The sequence below is a fragment of the Chelonia mydas genome, chromosome 8 (assembly GCF_015237465.2).
Source record: "Chelonia mydas isolate rCheMyd1 chromosome 8, rCheMyd1.pri.v2, whole genome shotgun sequence".
Classification (NCBI taxonomy): Eukaryota; Metazoa; Chordata; order Testudines; family Cheloniidae; genus Chelonia; species Chelonia mydas.
The window spans coordinates 77,994,263-78,014,872 of record NC_057854.1 but is presented as its reverse complement, the minus strand read 5'-3'; the positions used below and the strand labels follow the sequence as shown (position 1 = coordinate 78,014,872).

General features: G+C 43.9%; 2 protein-coding genes across 2 annotated transcripts; one reads left to right on the top strand and one right to left on the bottom strand.

Moving 5' to 3' along the window:
* The first annotated feature begins 2,719 nt into the window (after positions 1–2,719).
* On the top strand, positions 2,720–13,622 carry RPF1 (ribosome production factor 1 homolog). Its single transcript, XM_037906522.2, has 9 exons — positions 2,720–3,074; positions 3,495–3,551; positions 6,362–6,442; positions 6,887–6,982; positions 8,891–9,044; positions 10,094–10,176; positions 11,154–11,335; positions 11,424–11,550; positions 12,548–13,622. The coding sequence occupies exons 1-9, from the start codon at positions 2,901–2,903 to the stop codon at positions 12,587–12,589; spliced, it is 996 nt and encodes a 331-aa protein (XP_037762450.1). The 5' UTR covers positions 2,720–2,900; the 3' UTR covers positions 12,590–13,622.
* A 547-nt stretch (positions 13,623–14,169) lies between these two features.
* GNG5 (G protein subunit gamma 5) lies at positions 14,170–19,021 on the bottom strand. Its single transcript, XM_037906523.2, has 3 exons — positions 18,808–19,021; positions 15,608–15,763; positions 14,170–14,415 (listed from the first exon to the last, which is right to left on the bottom strand). The coding sequence occupies exons 1-2, from the start codon at positions 18,886–18,888 to the stop codon at positions 15,638–15,640; spliced, it is 207 nt and encodes a 68-aa protein (XP_037762451.1). The 5' UTR covers positions 18,889–19,021; the 3' UTR covers positions 14,170–14,415; positions 15,608–15,637.
* Between the last annotated feature and the right edge of the window lie 1,589 nt (positions 19,022–20,610).

Here is a 20,610-nt window from a genome sequence, read left to right as displayed (position 1 = left end):
TGTGGCACCTTAGAGACTAACAAATTTATTTGAGCATAAGCTTTCATGAGCTACAGCTCACTTCATCGGATGCATAAAGTGGAAAATGCAGTGAGGGTGTTTTATACACACAGACCATGAAAAAATGGGTGTTTATCACTTCAAAAGGTTTTCTCTCCCCCTCCACCCCACTCTCCTGCTGGTAATAGCTTATCTAAAGTAATCACTCTCCTTACAGTGGGGGGGGGGAAGGAAAAAACAAGGGGAAATAGGTTACCTTGCATAATGACTTAACCACTCCCAGTCTCTATTCAAGCCTAAGTTAATCGTATCCAATTTGCAAATGAATTCCAATTCAGCAGTCTCTCGCTGGAGTCTGGTTTTGGAGTTTTTCTGGTGTAATATCGCAACTTTCATGTCTGTAATCACGTGACCAGAGAGATTGAAGTGTTCTCCGACTGGTTTATGAATGCTATAATTCTCGACATCTGATTTGTGTCCATTTATTCTTTTACGTAGAGACTGTCCAGTTTGACCAATGTACATGGCAGAGGGGCATTGCTTGCACATGATGGCATATATCACATTGGTAGATGTGCAGGTGAACGAGCCTCTGATAGTGTGGCTGATGTTATTAGGCCCTGTGAAGGTGTCCCCTGAATAGATATGTGGACACAGTTGGCAACGGGCTTTGTTGCAAGGATAGGTTCCTGGGTTAGTGGTTCTGTTGTGTGGTATGTAGTTGCTGGTGAGTATTTGCTTCAGGCTGGGGGGCTGTCTGTAGGCAAGGACTACCCTGTCTCCCAAGATTTGTGAGAGTGATGGGTCGTCCTTCAGGATAGGTTGTAGATCCTTGATAATGCATTGGAGAGATTTTAGTTGGGGGCTGAAGGTGACGGCTAGTGGCGTTCTGTTATTTTCTTTGTTAGGCCTGTCCTGTAGTAGGTGACTTCTGGGTACTCTTCTGGCGCTGTCAATCTGTTTCTTCATTTCATCAGGTGGGTATTGTAGTTGTAAGAATGCTTGATAGAAGTCTTGTAGGTGTTTGTCTCTGTCTGAGGGGTTGGAGCAAATGCGGTTGTATCGTAGAGCTTGGCTGTAGACAATAGACCATGTGGTGTGGTCTGGGTGAAAGCTGGAGTCATGTCGGTAGGAATAGCGGTCAGCAGGTTTCCGGTATAGGGTGGTGTTTATGTGACCATCGCTTATTAGCACCGTAGTGTCCAGGAAGTGGATCTCTTGTGTGGACTGGTCCAGTCTGAGGTTGATGGTGAGATGGAAATTGTTGAAATCATGGTGGAATTCCTCAAGGGCTTCTTTTCCATGGGTCCAGATGATGAAGATGTCATCAATGTAGCGCAAGTAGAGTAGGGGCATCAAGGGACGAGAGCTGAGGAAGCGTTGTTCTAAGTCAGCCATAAAAATGTTGGCATACTGTGGGGCCATGCAGGTTATGGGTGAGGACAAAGTCATAAAGTTCAGCCACCAGGTTTGCCGTGACATTATCGGGGATAGTGTTCCTGACAGCTTTGTCCTCACCCATAACTATTTCACATTTGGGGACAATGTATACCTTCAAATCAGCGGCACTGCTATGGGTACCCGCATGGCCCCCCCACTGTTTCTCAGACGTTCTTGTTAAACCCTGGATTTGTGCTGGAAATGGCCCACCTTGATTATCATACACATTGTAAGGAGAGTGATCACTTTAGATAAGCTATTACCAGCAGGAGAGTGGGGTGGGGGGGAGAGAAAACCTTTTGAAGTGGTAAACACCCATTTTTTCATGGTCTGTGTGTATAAAACACCCTCACTGCATTTTCCACTTTATGCATCTGATGAAGTGAGCTGTAGCTCATGAAAGCTTATGCTCAAATAAATTGGTTAGTCTCTAAGGTGCCACAAGTACTCCTTTTCTTTTTGCGGATACAGACTAACACGGCTGCTACTCTGAAACTCACTCACCTGAATCCACAGGCTCCACAACTACTGTCACAAGTATCAGCAGGGTTATTAATTCAAAACCTAACCACGTATTGACAAGATGGCAACTTTAAAAGAGCCACAATTTAGTGCACGGAAGCATTTATTTTTATTCATATTTATTTCCATGCTGTCTTCTTTATATTGGTGTTTTAGACGCTTTGACATTTAAAGCTCCCCCTACGATTTTCGCATTAAATACTTAGCTTATAGTTAGAACTTTTGAACTTGAAGGTGCCTTATAAAAGGTAAATAATTAATCCTCATCCCGTGCGGGGAGGCGAGTAAAAATTGTCTCCATTTTAAGATGTGGAAACTCAAACAGTGTGAAGTTGTGCAACAAGCCAAGATCCCATTGCACGGTACAGAATGTGTTGTCCTGGCTCCCCAGTCTGTGCGCAGCCTATCTCTGATGACATCTGCCTCTCACACCACTTCAAAGGGGACCTGACACACGCTCTTTACAAGCATTAGATGCCTTCTTGAAACCAGCGAGTCAGGCACTTCCACTCCATTTAAACAATAAAGGCCACGCGCTTGGGGCCAGCCAGGGACACTGCGCACCCGCCAGCCCTCCTCCCACAGGGACCGGCAGGCGCAGCGACGAAGAGACGGACGCCAGCGTGCGCGCGACCCGTGCCGTCCCCAGGGCGGAGGGGCGCGCACCCTCCGCGCTCCCCCATCCCATAGACCACCTCGCCTGACGCAGGCGCGCACCGTTTCTATTTTTATTGCGGTCTCACCCCACTCCCATCGCGCAGGCGCACAAACCAGTTGCTGGTTGGTCGGAGAAGAAACAAGGGAGTCCTGCAGCACCATACCCTCCCCCCCCGCCCCCCGCCCTCCGGTACTGGCTTCTGGTCCCTACTGAGCTGGGGACCGTGCCTCCTGTTTGCGCATGCGCACTTAGAGGGTCCACTGGCGGCCCCGGAAGGAAAATGTCTGGCCTGGGCAGCATGGCCAGCGGAGCGGCGGGCTCGGCCGCGGGGCCCGGGGACGCGGCGCGGGCCCCGGACCAGGCCCTGTTCCCGCCGGGATTCAGCGTATCGGAGATCAAGAACAAGCAGCGGCGCCATTTCATGTTCGTGCGCTGGAAGCAGCAGCAGAGGAAGGTGGGAGGCCTGGGGCTGCCTGCGGGGGTCAGCGCTCGGCCCGCCCGGAGGGCGTGTGGCGCTTGCTTGTATTGCAGCACGTGGGCCGGGACCCGCTGGGCTCGGTGCTGTAGCAACCGCCGGCAGGACAGCCCCTGCCCCGGAGAGCTCACACGCTAAGTATCAGCCCCGACCGCTGCAGACACGCAGGGCAGCACAGGAAACACTGTTTCAAAGGGGGGCTCTGTCACTGGGTGCATCGTTAAAATACTTCCCAGCAAATGGTTTTGGAGTTAAAGTCCTTCCTCTCTGAAAGGGCGGCGGATGGACCCAGTGTAGAGAGGGGATTCCTGTGCGAAGGCCAGCAGAGTGACTGGCATATGCAGAGCTGCCTTTAACCCACTGTTCCCAGCTAACCAGTCCGATATCTGTCTTATTCAGGATAAATTGGCAAATAAGAAAAAACGGAAAAAGGAGAGAGAAGCCCTTGGAGATAAGGTAAAAAAAAAATGTTATTCATAGGGTCCTGTGTGTTACTATTTGTGTCTGTAAAGCATTATGCATAGTATAATATTCGTATCCCTTTAAAATAAAATTTTAAGTTTAGTATTGTACCTTTTGCAGTTTGAAACCTGGAATTATTTCTCTAAACATGCTCTAACAAACTGGGGTAGTGGATGCTTTATAATTGTGTAGTCAGACCATTAGTGATCACAGTGCTGTTCACATCTATTGTTGTGGCAGAGGTGGGGAGATACAGTGAATATTGTTTTGAATCTAAGAGAACTGTTGTTTAATATTCTGTTGAATTGTGGTATGACTTTGGGCAGATAATTTCTCAGGTGTTTCAGTCAAATGGACTGTAAAATTGGGGAAAAGCAAGGCCTTCCTGAAAACCAGATGCAGTATTTATATATGCACATATATATAAACAGTGGCTTTGCTAGGTTCTAGCCATTTGACAGAATCACTATACAACACTGTGTCTCAACAGCACTATGATGAGCAGTCCCAGGTAAACTGACTATAAATACTCATATTTGTACAAACAGTGAATAAATTGGTTTTTGCTTGTTGCTGAAACCCAGCGACGTTTTGGTATTTGCTTGTTGCTGAAACCCAGGGGTCTTTTAATCTCCACCGTTGCAATGTTCATGAGGAGCTGGACACATTACTTATACATTTCTGCACTAATGCACTCTGTATCTAATGCTGCTTTGAGTGAAACAGCCTGACGCTGTGTGATCTTAGTCAACTTTACAGCGGATGCTGTGGGTAAAATATTTTGCAGTAGGGACCTGGTGCTTTTCTTTCACAGCTACTGGCTGAAGCCTGGAGAGAATGGTGGGGAAGAAAAAAAACAGGCTGACACAGAACAAAGAAACGGGGAACATAATGGGGAGCAATCACTTCCTATGAACTTGGAAACTAAGTGGGTTGAATATTGTAGTTGTGTTCTGCTCCATATATTGCCTTTCTAGTATTAAACTAATGATCTCCTTTCAGAATGAAGGTGATGGTATCACTGATGTACAAATAAAGTAAGGCCTCGTCCACACTTAAAATTGAGGTTGATTTAGTTACCTCGGTTGGGGTATGAAAAATCCACATCTGTAAGCAATGTAACTATGCCGACTTAACCCCAGTGTTGATGCAGTTACGTCAACAGAAGAATGCTTCTGTTGACTTAGCTACTGTCACTTAATGGATAAACCTTTTCCATTGGTGTAGGCTGTGTCTGTACTATGGATTTGTGCCAGCATAGCTGTGGCAACATATCTATGCCAGTATAGTCTCTGTAGTGTAGACAAAGTCCACAGTTAGTCTTAGGGCACGGTTCTCAGCCTTTTTCTTTCTGAGCCCCCCTCAACATGCTGTAAAAACTCCATGCCCCACCTGTGCCACAACAGTTGTTTTTCTGCATATAAAAGCCAGGGCCGGTGTTGGGGGGGTAGCAAGCAGGGCAGTTGCCCAGGGCTCCATGCCATAGGGGGCCCTGCAAAGCTAAGTTGCTCAGGCTTCAGCTTTAGCCACAAGTGGCGGGGCTCTGGGCTTCTGCCTTGGGCCCCAGTGAGTCTAACACCAGCCCCCTTGGCAGGTCCACTGAAACCTGCTTGCAACCCCCCCACCCCGGGGGTCTCAGACTCCTGGTTGAGAACTGCTGTCTTAGGGTATCTTCCAGCTTTTAAAGAATTATTACTAAAAACTGACATAAAATGCATTACAGAATAATTGAGTCACTCACTTGAATGTGGAATTGAGCTCATTGTTTGACTCAGAGCTTGTCTACTTAGCTTGGCAAAGTGTGCCAGAAGGATGTGATTTGTAAGCAACTTTGTTGATGTGAACTAGGTTCCTTTAGAGCATGCCAGCAGGGTTTCCACAAGATAGAGCACAGCATATTAGAGCACTTTACAAATCACAACCCTCTAGCCAAGGAGTGGGCAAACTATGGCCCACAGGCCGGATCCAGCCCATCAGGCTTTGGATCTGGCCTGTGGGATCGCAGCCCCCGCGCCGCTGCTGGAAGCAGCCGGCACCGCGGCCCCTAGGGGAGAGGGCACAGAGGGCTTCTTGCGCTGCCCTCACCTGCAGGCCCCGCCCCCCGCAGCTCCCATTGGCCAGGAATGGGGAACCGTGGCCAATGGGCGCTTTGGGGGAGGTACCTGCAGGGGAGGGCAGCGCGTGGAGGTCCCTGTCCTTCCTCTGCAGCGCCCCCGGGGGCCACTGGGCCATGGTGCTGGCCGCTTCCGGGAATGGCATGGTGCGGGGCCAGGGCAGGCAGGGAGCCTGCCTTTGCGCCGCTGCCACCCCGGAGCTGCCCCAGGTAAGCGGCTCCGGGTCAGAGCCCACACCCTGAACCCCTCCTGCACCGCAATCCCCTGCCCTGAGCCCCCTGCCGCACCCTCCTGCACCCCAACTCCCTGGCCTGAGCCCACTCTGCACCCCCTCCTGCACTCCAATCCTCTGCCCTGAGCCCGCTTGTACACCCTGCACCCCTCCTGCGCCCCAGCCCCCTGCCCTGAGCCCCTTCCTGCACACCGCACCCACTCCCACATCCCACACTCCCTCCCACACCCCAACCCCCTGCCCCAGCCCCTACATTCATGACCCTGCATGCAATTTCCCCACCCCGATGTGGCCCTCGAGCCAAAAAGTTTGCCCACCCCTGCTGTAGTCTGCTTTGCCAGCACCATGTAGACAAGCCCTCAGTACCACAAAGTACAAATAATGCCTTACATTTTATTTTTTTAAAGGGATTATTGCTGTAATTTATTGTATTCTTAATAAACTACTTTATATTAAAGGCACCACCAAAGCCTGTACCGAAGACAATTGAAAATCAGAGAGTTTATGACGAAACAACTGTAGATCCTAATGATGAAGAGGTAAATGTATAATCCCTACATATGTGGTAAAGCACGTTTTGGAGGAAATCATGGTTTAACTAAAAGGGACTGATTATAAAGTATGAATATATATTTTCCACTCTTATGTTAGGACATTTATGAATTGATAATATTGCAGATGTTGTCATCCCTTTATCATTTCATTTAAGATAATTTTCTTAGCAATAATTTCTTAGCAAGCCTTGTCTGTGATCTTCTCTCCCGTTGTATTGTTAAAAACACAGATACAAAATGGGACAGATTGACTAAACAATACAGTATAGCCCAGAACTTGGACCCGTATAGAATTTTGCTGTTGACTTCAGTGGTACCAGAATTTAAGTGAACTGTGTAAAACTGTGTAACAGGGCTGCTACTCTGAAACCCAAAAACGGTGCGTTTTTCCTGTACGTTTTTTAATTCGCCATCTTTTTTGGTTCCCAGGTTGCTTTTGATGAATCTACTGATGAGTTTGCACCATACTTCAATAGACAGACAGTTCCCAAGATTCTTATCACAACTTCAGATAGACCTCGTGGGGTAAAATACATTTATAAAATTTAAGTGTAATCTTTAAATTTTTGTGAATCACTTAATGGGGAGGTCTGAAAGACTTAGGCAGCTGATTATGGAATAGAGGTTTTCATTTCATGCTAGATGGTGTTACTGGAGTCCAGAAGTGACTTAAACAATGATCCCTTTGTTGGTAATCTCAACAGAGAGACAGAGGACTTAATGGGCAGGGAAACGTCTTAATTCTCAACTCTGCGGTTCCTCTGTGTCAGGATAGATGTACATTGGCAGTGCAGCATCAGGAAATGTTTACTGCCACTGTCTTAAGCTTTGTCTCTTCATTTGATGAATAGGAGACTTCATTCTGTAGATCTTTAAATGTAATGCCTTTCACAAGCCCTCTGCATTTGCGCAGTCTTAAAAGAACACCTCCAAATTGAAAATTGCGTCTCTATCTGAATTGTTTTTCTTCAGTTGGTTTACTTTGTTTATAGTCTGTTCCTTCCCTTTGATCTCAATCCTGCAATGAACTCTTCATGGGTAGAGCCTTGTGCCAACGCAGTTTTTTATTGCAGGATTGGGGCTATTGGTGGTTTTCGCACAGAGCATAGAAGAATGAAAAACACTCTTTAAAATTAAGAAAATGTGATCTGTAAAACCTCAAATTGTCCGGGGACTTGGGCAGGTGTCGTACCTGAAACTACTTTTAACTCTTTTTTTTTTTTAAGTGATTTATTTGCAAGCCGATTGTGTACCTTTAATGTTCTGTTATTGTATTAAAACCATGAGTGCTATTACTTAATATTAGAATTTTTCCACTTTACTGTGTTCAAGGAATAATGGAATCTCTACAAAAATAGTGTTTTCTGCATTTTTTGAGTGTCAACACAGAGTGCTCTCCAAAATGGAGGGAAGCTACTGTCCTTGCCCCAAGGAGTTTACTTTCTAAGTAGAAGATGGACAATACAGTTCAGACCTGTAATGCAGCAGAATATCAGACACTTTTTTTCTCTAGTGACTGGTGTGGTGTTTTCAATGTACAGCACTTTGCTTTGTGTTAATGTTGGTAGAGTTCATGGAAGAAATGTTTAAGAAAAACACAGTACGGTAAAAGCTTTGTTATCCGATATGTTGGGGGAATGGGGGATGCCGGTTAGTCAAAAATTATAGTTAACTAAGAGTTATACTTACCAATGGAATACCAATTTTCAAAGCATTAGAATACAATAAAACGAATAAACTATAAAATAGTACTCACTAATCCAGTAGTAGTACTGCACTGCAGGGTGGTTGGTTTCTTGAAGCACTTAGGTGTATACAGGTAAAGGTTTCTATACAGGTGAAGGTTTCTATACAGTAGGTTATCTTATGACACCACGTATCACTGTGGGAAGCACATGACGTGCACCCAGATCACAAAAAATACACTTAACACTAAAACTATACTGAATATAATTTAATCTTTGATTCTGAAGACACTTCAGGATCTTGCAGTGCCTCAGAGTCATCATTATCAACATCAATTATCATTGTAGATGTAGAAGGTATAGGAGATTGGGCTGAATCTGTAATGACCCTATGACAAACCTTGGAAGCTGCTTTTTTGAATAAATTCCTGGTATCAGCTTGCTTACTTGTCTTCTGCCTCTTTTGCATAAAAGTAGAGTGCAGAATGTGCAATTGCATAACCTACTGGGCAGTATACTAGTCCCGGTTACTAGATTGAAGATTTGTATTAGGAAATATCAGAAATGCCGGTTAATAGAGTTTTCTGGTTGATAAAGTGCCAGATAACAGAGCTTCTGCTGTATTTGATGAAGAGGTAGCTAGATACACTAAAAGAAGGAGGCAGTTGTATGAAATGTAACCCTTTTTATGAGCCTTACAATATACCCAACAATTGAGATATTGCAATCAAGGCTTTCTATTGTGCAGAGAACAGTGAGATTCTGTGAACAGCTGTCTACTATCATACCTAACTCACATGTTTACTATCGAAGAGGACTGGCTCTGAAAAGAATTATCCCACAGTGCATCTCAAGAGACTTCACAGATCTGATTGTTATTAATGAAGATCGCAAAATACCAAGTATCCTTCATATACAAGAGGGAGTTTCTTCATAGAGTTATCTCTATTATATGATGAAGATATTAGTACACTAATTCTAGACAAAGTTAAGAAAATAATTGGGCTATATAAGTCTCCAAGTTCTCTCCCAAATCCTTTATGCTTTTGTCTTCACTGTGCAATTTCAAGTTGATGTAGTGCAATTTTTCACTGTCTTTAGAAGTTAAGAACCAGTATTTCTACTTTTCTACAGGCCAAATATGAAACCAAAGGCCATTTTTTGGGTCTGTCTCAAACTGTAACTTGTAATTTTGTATTTATAAGGTTTTAAGAACAATAACATGCTACTCAGATATCTGCATGCCTCAGGTCAATTCTGAGGCCCACAGCGCAGGTGCCATAATATGGTTCCATATCGGTATTCGATTTGGCCACATCCTTGTATGTATTGTTTTTATGTCTGATCATAAAGGGGATCAATTTAGCACTTTAAATGGAGGGATATTCTTGGTGGTTAGGTAAAGAAATGATGAATGTATCCAATATACCAGCATTCTATGTATGGCTTGGAATTCTTATCAACAAGTGAATCACTCTATTTTTTTTGAGACAACTTAGTGCATGAATAAACATTCTTATTGCCCTAAATTTAAGCAGTTTAATCAGCTGTTGGATTTTGTTAATATACATAAACTTTCATTGTTATGTTTATAGTGATCTATAGGAAAATAGAAAATAAATAATGTGTTCTGGTTAACTATTTGACAAGTAAAGTTTTAATGATACTTCCTAATATGCTAATACATTTTCTATAGTGTCTTTGTGTAAGTATGGAAATTTTAGTAATATGAGACCTTGTTGCAGCATTCCAAGCTCCACTATTGCTGAGAAGAGGGTAGGTATAACTGTCTTATATATGAAATATAGGTTGTATAAATTAGAAGAGCTCTAATGTAATGTTTCTGTGGAACTCAACGCAGGTTTCTATATAAATCACTTCTGTTGTATTCTGTTTAAATTGCATTCTGAACTTCTTATCTATGCCAGCTTTTCTTAACTCTCTGAAACAGATGGGCTTGTTTTAAGTCATTTGCCTAATGGTCCAACTGCTCATTTTAGAATGAGCAGCGTTCGTCTGCGTAAAGAAATAAAGGTCAGGTTTATTATTCCCTCAATAACAGCAAAAAACTAATAAATGCATGATCCAAATGACTTAGTGGTATAAGTTTTTCCTTTCACATTTTCTTAACTTTTGTCTGCTGAGGAAACTGTTCAGACTTGCATGATGTGCAGCTGATTTCATAAAGATGGTGATGTTCTACTGTTTTTGAGGCGAGGAGGACCAGGACCTCTATTCTCTAGTTTGACTTCTTACACAACAGGGGCAATAGACTTTCACCCAATAATTCCTGCAGTGGATTGATCACTTTGTTTTTATCTCTGATACATTTTTGCACTCATTGCAATAGCATTATATAAAATCAGTTGTGTACCAACTCCCAAAGTCTCAGTTCTCCACTTTGTGTATATATTCTCTTACTTTGTTTTTTATACAGTGCCATCACGAATGTATAGGAATCCTGATGGTGTACTGGAAATACTGAACTCTTGTTTAGCCCCAAGTAGTCTAAAAGCTCTCTGCTCTTTTTTTAATGCACTTTAACAATGAAGGAACTGAAATGACCTTTAGTCAATCTGGCGTCATTAAAGGTTGGCCTGGATGCATGGATGAAAGAGTAGCTTTGGTAGCAACGAGACTTGAATGTCCGCAGAGATTTTCAAGGTTTTTGTGATGGCTGAACTGATTTTTTTTTTTTTTTTTTTTTTTTTTGTGAGGGGAAAATATAGAAGGAATAACTATCATTCTCTTCATATTTATTCAAGAAATTTGTTTTTTTTAATCAATGAATTCGTAGAATTTTGAGGTCCTTTAAATGTTGCCAAATGATGCTGCACTATATATGTGTTCTTTATAGCATTTAACATGGGGAGTTACATCATCTTTTGGCCTTAACCTTCTTCCCCTCTTTTTTTATATTTGTTCAAATTTCTGTCTTTGAATATATATATCTTTGGAAATTTTTTTGTATTTAACTTGTTATCCTCCCTACCTTGTTACTTTCATTCCAGCGAAAAGGAAAGGCGCCCACAGAACATCAACCTGAAGTAATCCTGAATAACTTTACAACACGACTGGGCCATTCCATTGGTCGCATGTTTGCCTCTCTCTTCCCACATGATCCTCAGTTCATTGGAAGACAAGTAGCTACCTTTCACAATCAGCGAGACTATATCTTTTTTAGATTTCACAGGTAATCTTTTCTCACATTTTGCTAGTGGCTAAGAAAAACTGCATTCCTGTAACATCCCACCCTAATGTGTTCCCCTTTGGCTTTGAAGGTACATCTTCAGGAGTGAAAAGAAAGTGGGAATTCAAGAGCTTGGGCCACGATTTACCTTAAAACTGAGGTCTCTTCAAAAAGGAACCTTTGATTCCAAATTTGGAGAGTATGAATGGATTCACAAGGTATGCCTTTCAGTAATGATATCGGGATGGGCACTTAAAATTTTGGCATTCTGAAATGTGACCACAAACGTCAGCCTAAAAGAAAAGTAGTAAATGGCATTTAAAGTATGGACGTGGCTAACTGAAACTTCATTTAGAGTTTCTAAAGAAATATAGCAGAACCTTTCTAACTTGCATATTGGAAAATAAGTGATCAATAAAAAAAAGCAAGGATAACAAGTACTAATATACCTCAATCAGTTATTTGTAAAGTGTAGTTGAACTTTAGCATAATTAGTAGTATACAACTGTTCTGTGACAGAACTTGTAAAAAGTCTTACTGAGACTTTATTAATGTGGACTTGCTACTGTCTTGCTGGTAAAGTTGATTAGAGTTATTTCTGTTTACACCCTAATGAAATAATCATAATGTGCAAATAAGTGAGGATTGATTGTGTGCATAAATATCTCAGGTCAAACTGACTTTTCACATAATTTTAAATAAAATGGGAGTGATAGAATCAATAGGTAGTATTGAACAACTTCACTAGTCATTTTTGGCCATGGAGTTGTAGCGCTTAGCTTCCAAGTTTAGACATATTAGGCAGCATTGCAAAGCTACAAGAGGGAAAAACTCCGGTACGCTTTGATCTGTCGGAGTAAGTGGTAGATGTAGTCCTCTTCTTAAACAGACATGAAAGAACCATAATCACCTTTATGGTGAGTGTGTCAGCACATCTCCATTTATGAGCCATCTGTGTGATTTTGATAATGCCACACCTAAAAATGGAATATGTACTCTCTGATCTTCATCTTCCCCACTGCTAATCCTGGCAGGCTGAATTCAAAAACTAGTTAAAGTACATTGCAGCTGCAGTGCCACTGGGAAGATACATACCACCTTCCTCCCCCTGCTATAGTTTTGTTTTAAAATATGTATTTGCCCATTTCTTTAGTGTCTGCTACTGTTACATTTAACAGCAAATTTTACAGTGAATATCTTTTCTTTAAATTTCAGCACCGTGAAATGGACACAAGTAGAAGAAAATTCCACTTATAATGGAAATGATCATCTAGTTCTACCTAATTAATAGGAGTGCAGAACTTTCTTGAATTCTTCTATAACTAAATTGAGTCTGGCTTTGGTCCTGTCATCTCAAATTCATTGTTGTTAAACAATGTTGCTCATCACTGAGCAATGTTATCTGCACAGGCAAGCAGACTACAAACATCTTCAAACTTTCTACAACAGATATTTTGAAACAGAATTGGTGTCGTCCTCAACCTTCCCACTAGGCCTCAATGCTGACTCCTAAAGCAGTGCTACTGCCTCTAAGGGTATGTCTGTGCAGCAGCTGGGAAGCACAATCCCAGTGCTGGTAGACAAACACGTACTAACTCTGCTTGAGCACAGCAGTGTGGCTGTGGGGGTGGCATGGGCTAGCCACCTGAGTGCAAACCTGCCTGATCCCCTAGGAACTTACTTAGATGACTGGCCTGAGCTGGGGCTCATGCCACCCCCAGCCACGCTTCTATTTTTAGCACTCTAGTATGAGCAGAGCTAATGCATGTTGGTCAGCCTGCATTGGGAAGCATGCTATAGAATGCTGAGTAGACACATCCTTTGATTCAAAACTGGCAGAGTTTCCTAGAATGTGAGTAGTAGCTGCCAGTAGGTTGCACGGTAGTAATTACTGAGACTGTATCATGACTACCCCAATGCCTTAGTAACAAAGCTGTTTGGGAGTAACATGGTTGGTTGTGCTCAAAGGTAAGTAGACACAGACTCTACTGTCAGTTAAAATAGGTTAGACATGAATGTTGCTGTTTCTGTAAATTGTGCTGTCACAGCTCTACTTCTACTGTTTCAAGAACTGTATTTCATAACCAGATTAGCTGTACTTGAAGAAAAGCTTTATTGTGAGAGGTGGAGTCTAAAGGAAAAGATATCTGACCAAAGATACGTATAGTCTCTTACTAAGACAGCACAGAGTTAAATACACTAAGTATTTAACAAGTTTCCAAAAATGGAGCAAGTGTGTGTGTATATATAGCTGTATCTGAACTTCATTAAATGCACACACTGTCTGAAAGGCAGCTTCTTCCATTTGAGTAATTTGCCTCCGGGTGCAAATATAGCCCTAATCTGGGTGCTAAAAAGCGAATAGCTGGCTAGTGGTTTAACAAATTGGTAATCAAAGTCCATTTTGTAGACAAACGCTTTAAATCAGCTAAATGGGTGTGAGGAATTGGGTTGTACAGCTTCCAAGAGGGACTTTTGTAACGAATCAGTCTTATGTTGCTTTTAAGAACAAGTAACATAAAAATTATGAAGATACTTTATGTATCTTGAGTAGAAAAGAGCAATGGTTCTTCTCTACTGCAAGTAACGAGTAAAACAAAAACCTTCACTGGCTTCAGCATGTGAGCACCGACTTTGTATGGGCACGGATGAGTACTTCTGAAGAAATCTGTGCTTTTGGCTTCAGTTGGAATTGTTACAGGCTATTGATGTGGAATACCCACAATATTTGAAGTCTCCGATCAGAGTATGCTTTAGTAAATATATAACTCAAATAACTTTTGAGAAGTATCGGAGTCACGGTAACAAAACAGCTGCACAGTCATTCCAAAAACAGATTAAGTCAAAACATTTTTATTTTTTGCTTGGTATGTAAAACTGATTCCCTCATGAAGTAGAAGTTATTGCAACTAGCACACAGTTCATTTGGAGAGGTAGATGGTAAGAGGTTTGATAACAGTAGCGATTTACAGAGTTAACTTGGCACATTGTTAAGGCTAAGCTTTTGTACAGACTTCAAACCAAGCCACTCCTTGAGTCACATTCTCTCCACACAGAGCAGCTGTGAAAAGGTGTTAAAAGATCTGAAAGACAAAAAAAAAAAAAAAAAGGAAGTGGTTAGAAAAAAATAATGAAAATCTGTATGCATGCTTGATGAAGGTACTCCCACGTAAATCTGACACTATAGACAAGTAAAAAGAAAAGGAGTACTTGTGGCACCTTAGACTAACCAGTTTATTTGAGCATAAACTTTCGTGAGCTCTAGCTCACTTCATCGGATGCACAAGTAGGTATAAATTAGTTCACCTTCACAGGTAGCTCATGGGACAAAGGGTGGCTTTCATTGCCATCACTTTCAGAAGTTTATATACTGTAAATTCTCCCAGGTAGGATGTTATACAGCAGGGACTAGAGGCAGAATCCAACTTGTACAAGTAAATAGGGGGCTTGTTGTCCTGGGAGCTGGATCTGTTAAATTGAGTGGTCTGAACTGGTTGACCAGAGAAAATAAATTGTTCTACGGCAACAATAGTTGCAAACATTCTCCTCTAAATACCACCTCCACATGAAGAGAGACAGACTATTGGGTGAGAGGTGGTAGCTACTGCCTCCACTAATGCTGTAGACCAAGGACAATCACTTTGCTGCCCCACCACTACCAGGTGTTCCTAACTTTCTGGCTCATCCTCAAAACAGAGTAGGACTGCCCCCATAAAGTTTGCTGTTTGGAGAGGTTACAGGGGGGAAAAACCCTCTCTTTTAGAGGTAGTATGTCTAAACTGTTGTCCAAAGGACTTCTGCATGTGATGTCAGCAGAAACAGATGTTTCAATTCCCCCCCTGCCCCCCAAGTTGTGATGGTAGGGGCTGGGACTTGAGAAATAGCATTTAAATTCTTATTACAAGTAAGGGGTTTTTTGAGTGGAGTACTAAAAGAACTTGATTACCACTGCATCTTAATTCCTGGGTGTGGTTCTCAGGAAAAGCTTAGTGTAGAGCAAAATCTTACACTGCCAGAATCCATGTTCTACCTGCTCCATGGACAAAAGACTTTAGGACTGGCAAACAGGATATTGTTCACTAGCATTAAATTCTTTTCTTTGGTGAGGAAATGAGCAGTCTATTTTAGTGGAAAAGTTTATTGAAAAGTCAGAACTTTTTAAAAATATACTCCACAACGAATGTTATATACATTTAAAATGAATGACCTGATGGCAGCTTATATTATCAGGACAAACAGGAACAACTTGTATCATTGTTCGTTTAAAAAACTTACCACTGAAAGAGACCAAGATAGTTCACCAAATTACAAAAATGAACAGACTTTCTGGGGTCTGAATGGATTTGTACTTGAAGACACTCCTGTCAGTAGGGGATCATGTTGTGCATTCTGCAGACAGAACTGCTTCAAGTCTGCTGCGGCTTGAGAAACCTAGTCATAAAATAAATTTTAAATTAGGATTCACAGCAAATACTTTATCTTGTATGTAACATTCTGTAACGTATAGAGGGTGCTGCATTCAGTACAGCTAGATTTTATTACACACAAAACACTTGCATTTTAGTTTTTGTTCAGTCAGAAAAACTACAGCATTCAGTAATATTCTATTTTAAGGGAGTTGGTCTTGTCTTCAGATACTGGGTGCACAGTTCAGCACATCTTTGAAAGTCAGCTCTTGGCTACTATACATACAGGTCCCTCAAGCTGAAGTAGCATTGAATGCACTATGGCTAATTTTTACAAGACATGCAATCATACACCAGTGTCTGCCACCTGATGCAAGTCCCAAGACTGTTTTACTTTATACTTTTTCTAAGGGCTTGTCTTCACTACAGGGTTAGCTCAAGGTATAACAAGTGTTGACTCTATCCCAGCTCCTGTGCACAAACAACTAGGTTCAGATAAGTGGTGCTTTTAACTTGAGGTGGCTGGTTTGGCAGTGTATAGGTTGAAGCTCAAGTGTTGCTAGGACAGAGGTTGGAAACTACGGCCTGTGGGCCACATCTGGCCTGTGGGACCGTCCTGCCCGGCCCTTTAGCTCCTGGCCGGGGAGGCTAGCCCCTGGCCCCCCTCCCTCCCCTGCAGCCTCAGTTTGCCGTGCCACCAGTGCTCTGGGCAGTGGGGCAGCAAGCTCCTGCTGGGCAGCATAGCTGCCAGTCCTGGCACTCTGAGCAGCATGGTAAGGGGACAGAGGGTCCTGGGGGGCAGTTGGGACAGGGAGTGGTTGGCTAGGGGGTGGGGTTCCGGGAGGGGGCAGTCAGGGGACAAGGAATAGAGGGGGTTGGGTGGCTCTGAGAAGGGCAGTCAGGGGATGGGAAGTGGGAGGGGGCAGAGGCCAGGCTGTTTGGGGAGGCACAGCCTTCCCTACCCAGCCCTCCATACAGTTTTGGAACCCCCATGTGGCGCTCAGGCCAGAAAGCTTGCCCACCCCTGTGCTAGGACTAGTAAAGCAGTGGGGACTCAACTACTCCATGCTGCTAATCCAATCCTATTGTGCTGCTCTAATGTTTTTCAGTGTTCTCAACTCCTCTCACTTGAATAAGTGTGAACTCGATAACTTACGCTAACACTGAAGACAAGCCTTCTTAAGAATAACAAGAGCCATGTTAGTATACCATTTTTGTATAAATATATTGATAAAAGAATCTATATATGCCCTCAAGAATGTGAAAAATCCACCCACCGTATTTTAAATTCAGTTCCAAACTAAGCACAGTGATGATCCTAGAAGTGGTATCTATCTGTATTACAGTTGCAGGCTGATGACTCAGAGTGGGGTGACACTGTGGAGGTCACAGTGCAAACTCATCACAGTCCCTCCCCAAAAGAGTTTAAGCCTTTGAATTAAGTGGGAGGAGTGGCTGAAAACAAAGCCTAATTTACTCTAACCAAACCTTCCAGTAGCTGGTCATTTAAACTGTATTTTATCTGCACCAAAATGTGAGGGAAAAGCCTTCTGCCATTCAGGTGAAGAATTTTAAATAAGTGGTTTTCAACCAGGGATATGCATTCTGGGGTTACATAAACTTATCTAGGTATGTGTCTAGTTTTACAACAGGCTACAGAAAAAGCACTAGTGAAATCAGTACAAACTAAAATTTCATACGACTTATTTATACTGCTCCATATGCTGTACACAGAAATAAGTATATTTATATTCCAATTGATTTATTTTATAATTCTAGGTAAAAATGAAAGTGTGCACATTTTCAGTACTAGTGTACTGTGACACTTTTGTATTTTTATGTCTGATTTTGTAAGCAAGTAGATTTTAAGTGAGGTAAAACTTGGGGGTTTGTAAGACAAATCAGACTCAAGAAAGGGGTACAGTAGTCTGGAAAGGTTGAGTCTCACTGTTTTAAATCATCCTTGATGCTGTCATGCTTAACTAACATGTCTGCAAGTCCATCACCAAATAAATTTTAAAAAAACCAATTCTCTCTAACTTAGCCTGAAGGTTGCTTTACACATTTTTTAAGCTTTCCCCAAAACATAAGAATAGCCCTCATTGTGGAGGAAAAACAAGGCCAATTGTGGCTGTCTCAGATAAACTAACTTCATTCTCCCATTCCTCTCCATCAAGAAAACATTCTTGGGATGAGACAAGACATGAAGAGCATTATTTTTTTACAAAAGGTTGTAGGTACATTAAAACATAACAGTAAAATGAAAACATAGCAGGTGCTTTCTCCCCAGTTACTCATTTTGAAAGGAGACCTGCAAACTGTATCTTGCCAATTTGACACAAGGCCTAGCCTAGCCACCAAGTCCACAGGCGATGCTCACTCCACGTATGCGAGGGCTCCAGGGATGTTTCCATTTTATATCTGAATAATCAAAACGGGGTAGAGGCCTGCAACAGCCGAAGCCGGGGTAGTCAACAGGTGGACCGGGGGCCAAACGCAGATCAGTGGGAACGGACCTGGACTTTTAATTATTTTCTCTGCAGTTTGGACCTTGACCAAAGCTAATCGACTATCCCAGGCCCAGGCTGAGCGAGCCCTGTGCAGAGAGGTGGCAGGGCGGGGAGACTCCGCACAGCAGGGCACCTTAAGTGACGGGCCCGGAGGGGAAGGTGCCCAGCTGGGGCAGCCCCGCCCTGCAGCGCAGCACACCCCGGGACCAGGAAGCGAGCGGCTGCGGCGCGCTGAGCCTGCGGCCGCTGGGACCCCACCCAGTTGCCCGGCGCAGCAGCGCGGTACGAGAGCCCTGCGCGTGGGGCGCGTCTGTCCGCACGTACAAGAACGGCCCGGAGCCCCGCCCCTGCGCGGCGGGCCCGCTCGGGGCTCGGGGCCCGCGCGGACAGCTGGGCACAGGGGCCCTCGACCAGCCGTTAGCCCAGAGTAGCGGGAGCTGCGGGCCGCCCCAGGGGAGGAGGGGACCGGTGGGCGGGGCGGGCGGCAGCTCTGCCCCTCCGGCGCGGGGCCTGGGCGCGGCACTGGCGGCCCGGCCGGGTGCCCCGCGGCCTTTCCCACCTTCACGCGGCTCACGCTGGCCTCCAGGCGCAGCTGCTGCACCACCTTCTTCATGGCCGCCACGCTGGAGGAGCCCGACATGGCGCGCGGGGAGCGGCTCGGCTCGGCTCGGGCGGCAGAGCCAGGCGCTGCTCGGAACTTTAGCACGAAGTTTCCGGCGCTTCCCAAACTGCCGCCGGCGCCTGCGCAGCCGCCGTCTCGGCTGGAGGGCGGCGCGCCGGGCGCGGCCTGAGGGGGCGCTGTGACCGCGCTCGGGGGCTCGCCGGAGCGGCCCCTGGCAACGGGGCGGGGCGGCCCCAGCCCGGGTGTGCTGTGGGGTCTGGGGCGGCGGAGCCTGTGGGAAATGACGCCAATGTCACTGTCCCGATACAGCCCCGCAGGTATCCCCGTAGCGGCGTATCTCCCTAGGGCCTGATAGCGTGGCCATACCCCCGTCCCTGGGCCGCCCCAGCGCCAGGAGTCCCGGGGTCGGGGTTCAGCGCCTCGGCTTGGTTTGCTCCGGCCCCTGGGACAAATGGCGAGAAGGCGCCGGGGCAGGTCATCGTGGCTCCTTAGTGACCCGGTGTTTCTGTGGTCAAGGGCCTCTGCTCGCCTGGCCGTGTTTGAAAAGGGAAACGTTACCCAGGCAACCTCTCCCTCGGCCGGGGCAAGGCCAGCCAAGCGGCGCAGGGTAAATCAAATAACCCAAACCGAAGAAGAAACATGCAAGATAATGTAATTTGCGGCTCTGTTGCACCTGCTAGCCAGAGATCCCAAAGTGCTTCCTATATAAACTCATGAAGTGAACCTCCTGCCCTGCTCACCTTTGGAGTAACAGCCCATTTTATAAATGGGGAAGGAGAAGCTGCAACTTGCCTAAGATGAGATCACACAAGCCTGTGGCAAAGTCGACCAAAAACCGCAATCTCCTTCCCTCATTATATTTGAACAATCAGAACATGGTTCCTAGGAGTGCCCCTCTGGCACTAGTGACTTCTGTTTCTTTCATGTACTGCTTAAACTGGCTTATCCTTTCATCAACACAAGTTGACTTACCTCACCCACCCTGCCTCTAGGACAGTTAGTTCTACAAGTATACATTAGTATACCGTTTTGTATTAGATTTTTCATGGATTTTGAGTATTTGATTTATAATTCAATATTTCTGAGAAAAATAAGGTGAATAGTAAAACAAAGTTTCAATCCCTGGCATATAATGCTCCCACTATATATTGAGGGTTTGGGACTTTGCTTTTCTTTAGTGGCTTCCAAGTAATTTCTGGAGAAATTCCCCTAAAATGGAGACAAAATGGAAAGTTTTTTTATGTTGGATTTAGGGAGAAAATAATGCTGAATCCAGGCCTAGAGAGTTTTTATACTATAAAATAATGCTTGTGATGAGTCAGAATAAAATTAGCTCCTCACTCAGATAAATTGACCTAAACATTTCAATCTAATTTCAACAGATGTTTCTAGGAAAAAATACTTAATTTAGAGGACTCCCATTAACTAGATGCATTTTGAGTTTGTTGCAATTAATTCAGACAACTAAAGATTAATAGAAATTGTAGTTTGGGGGGTTTTTTTGCTGAAAAACATAAATTCTCATCTAAAACCTTTTGACACCTGGTTTTAAATCCCTTATTCTAGAAAAAGATGGTAACTGAACGACTGTGATATAGTGTTTGATAATAGATATGTTGTACAATTATTGGCCATTTTATAATCCCATTGATTTCAGTAGAAGTTAGGAACCTAAATACCTCCGAGGTTCTTGGCCAAAGATCTTAGAATCTGGATTTACTTTGACAAAACAGGAAAAAG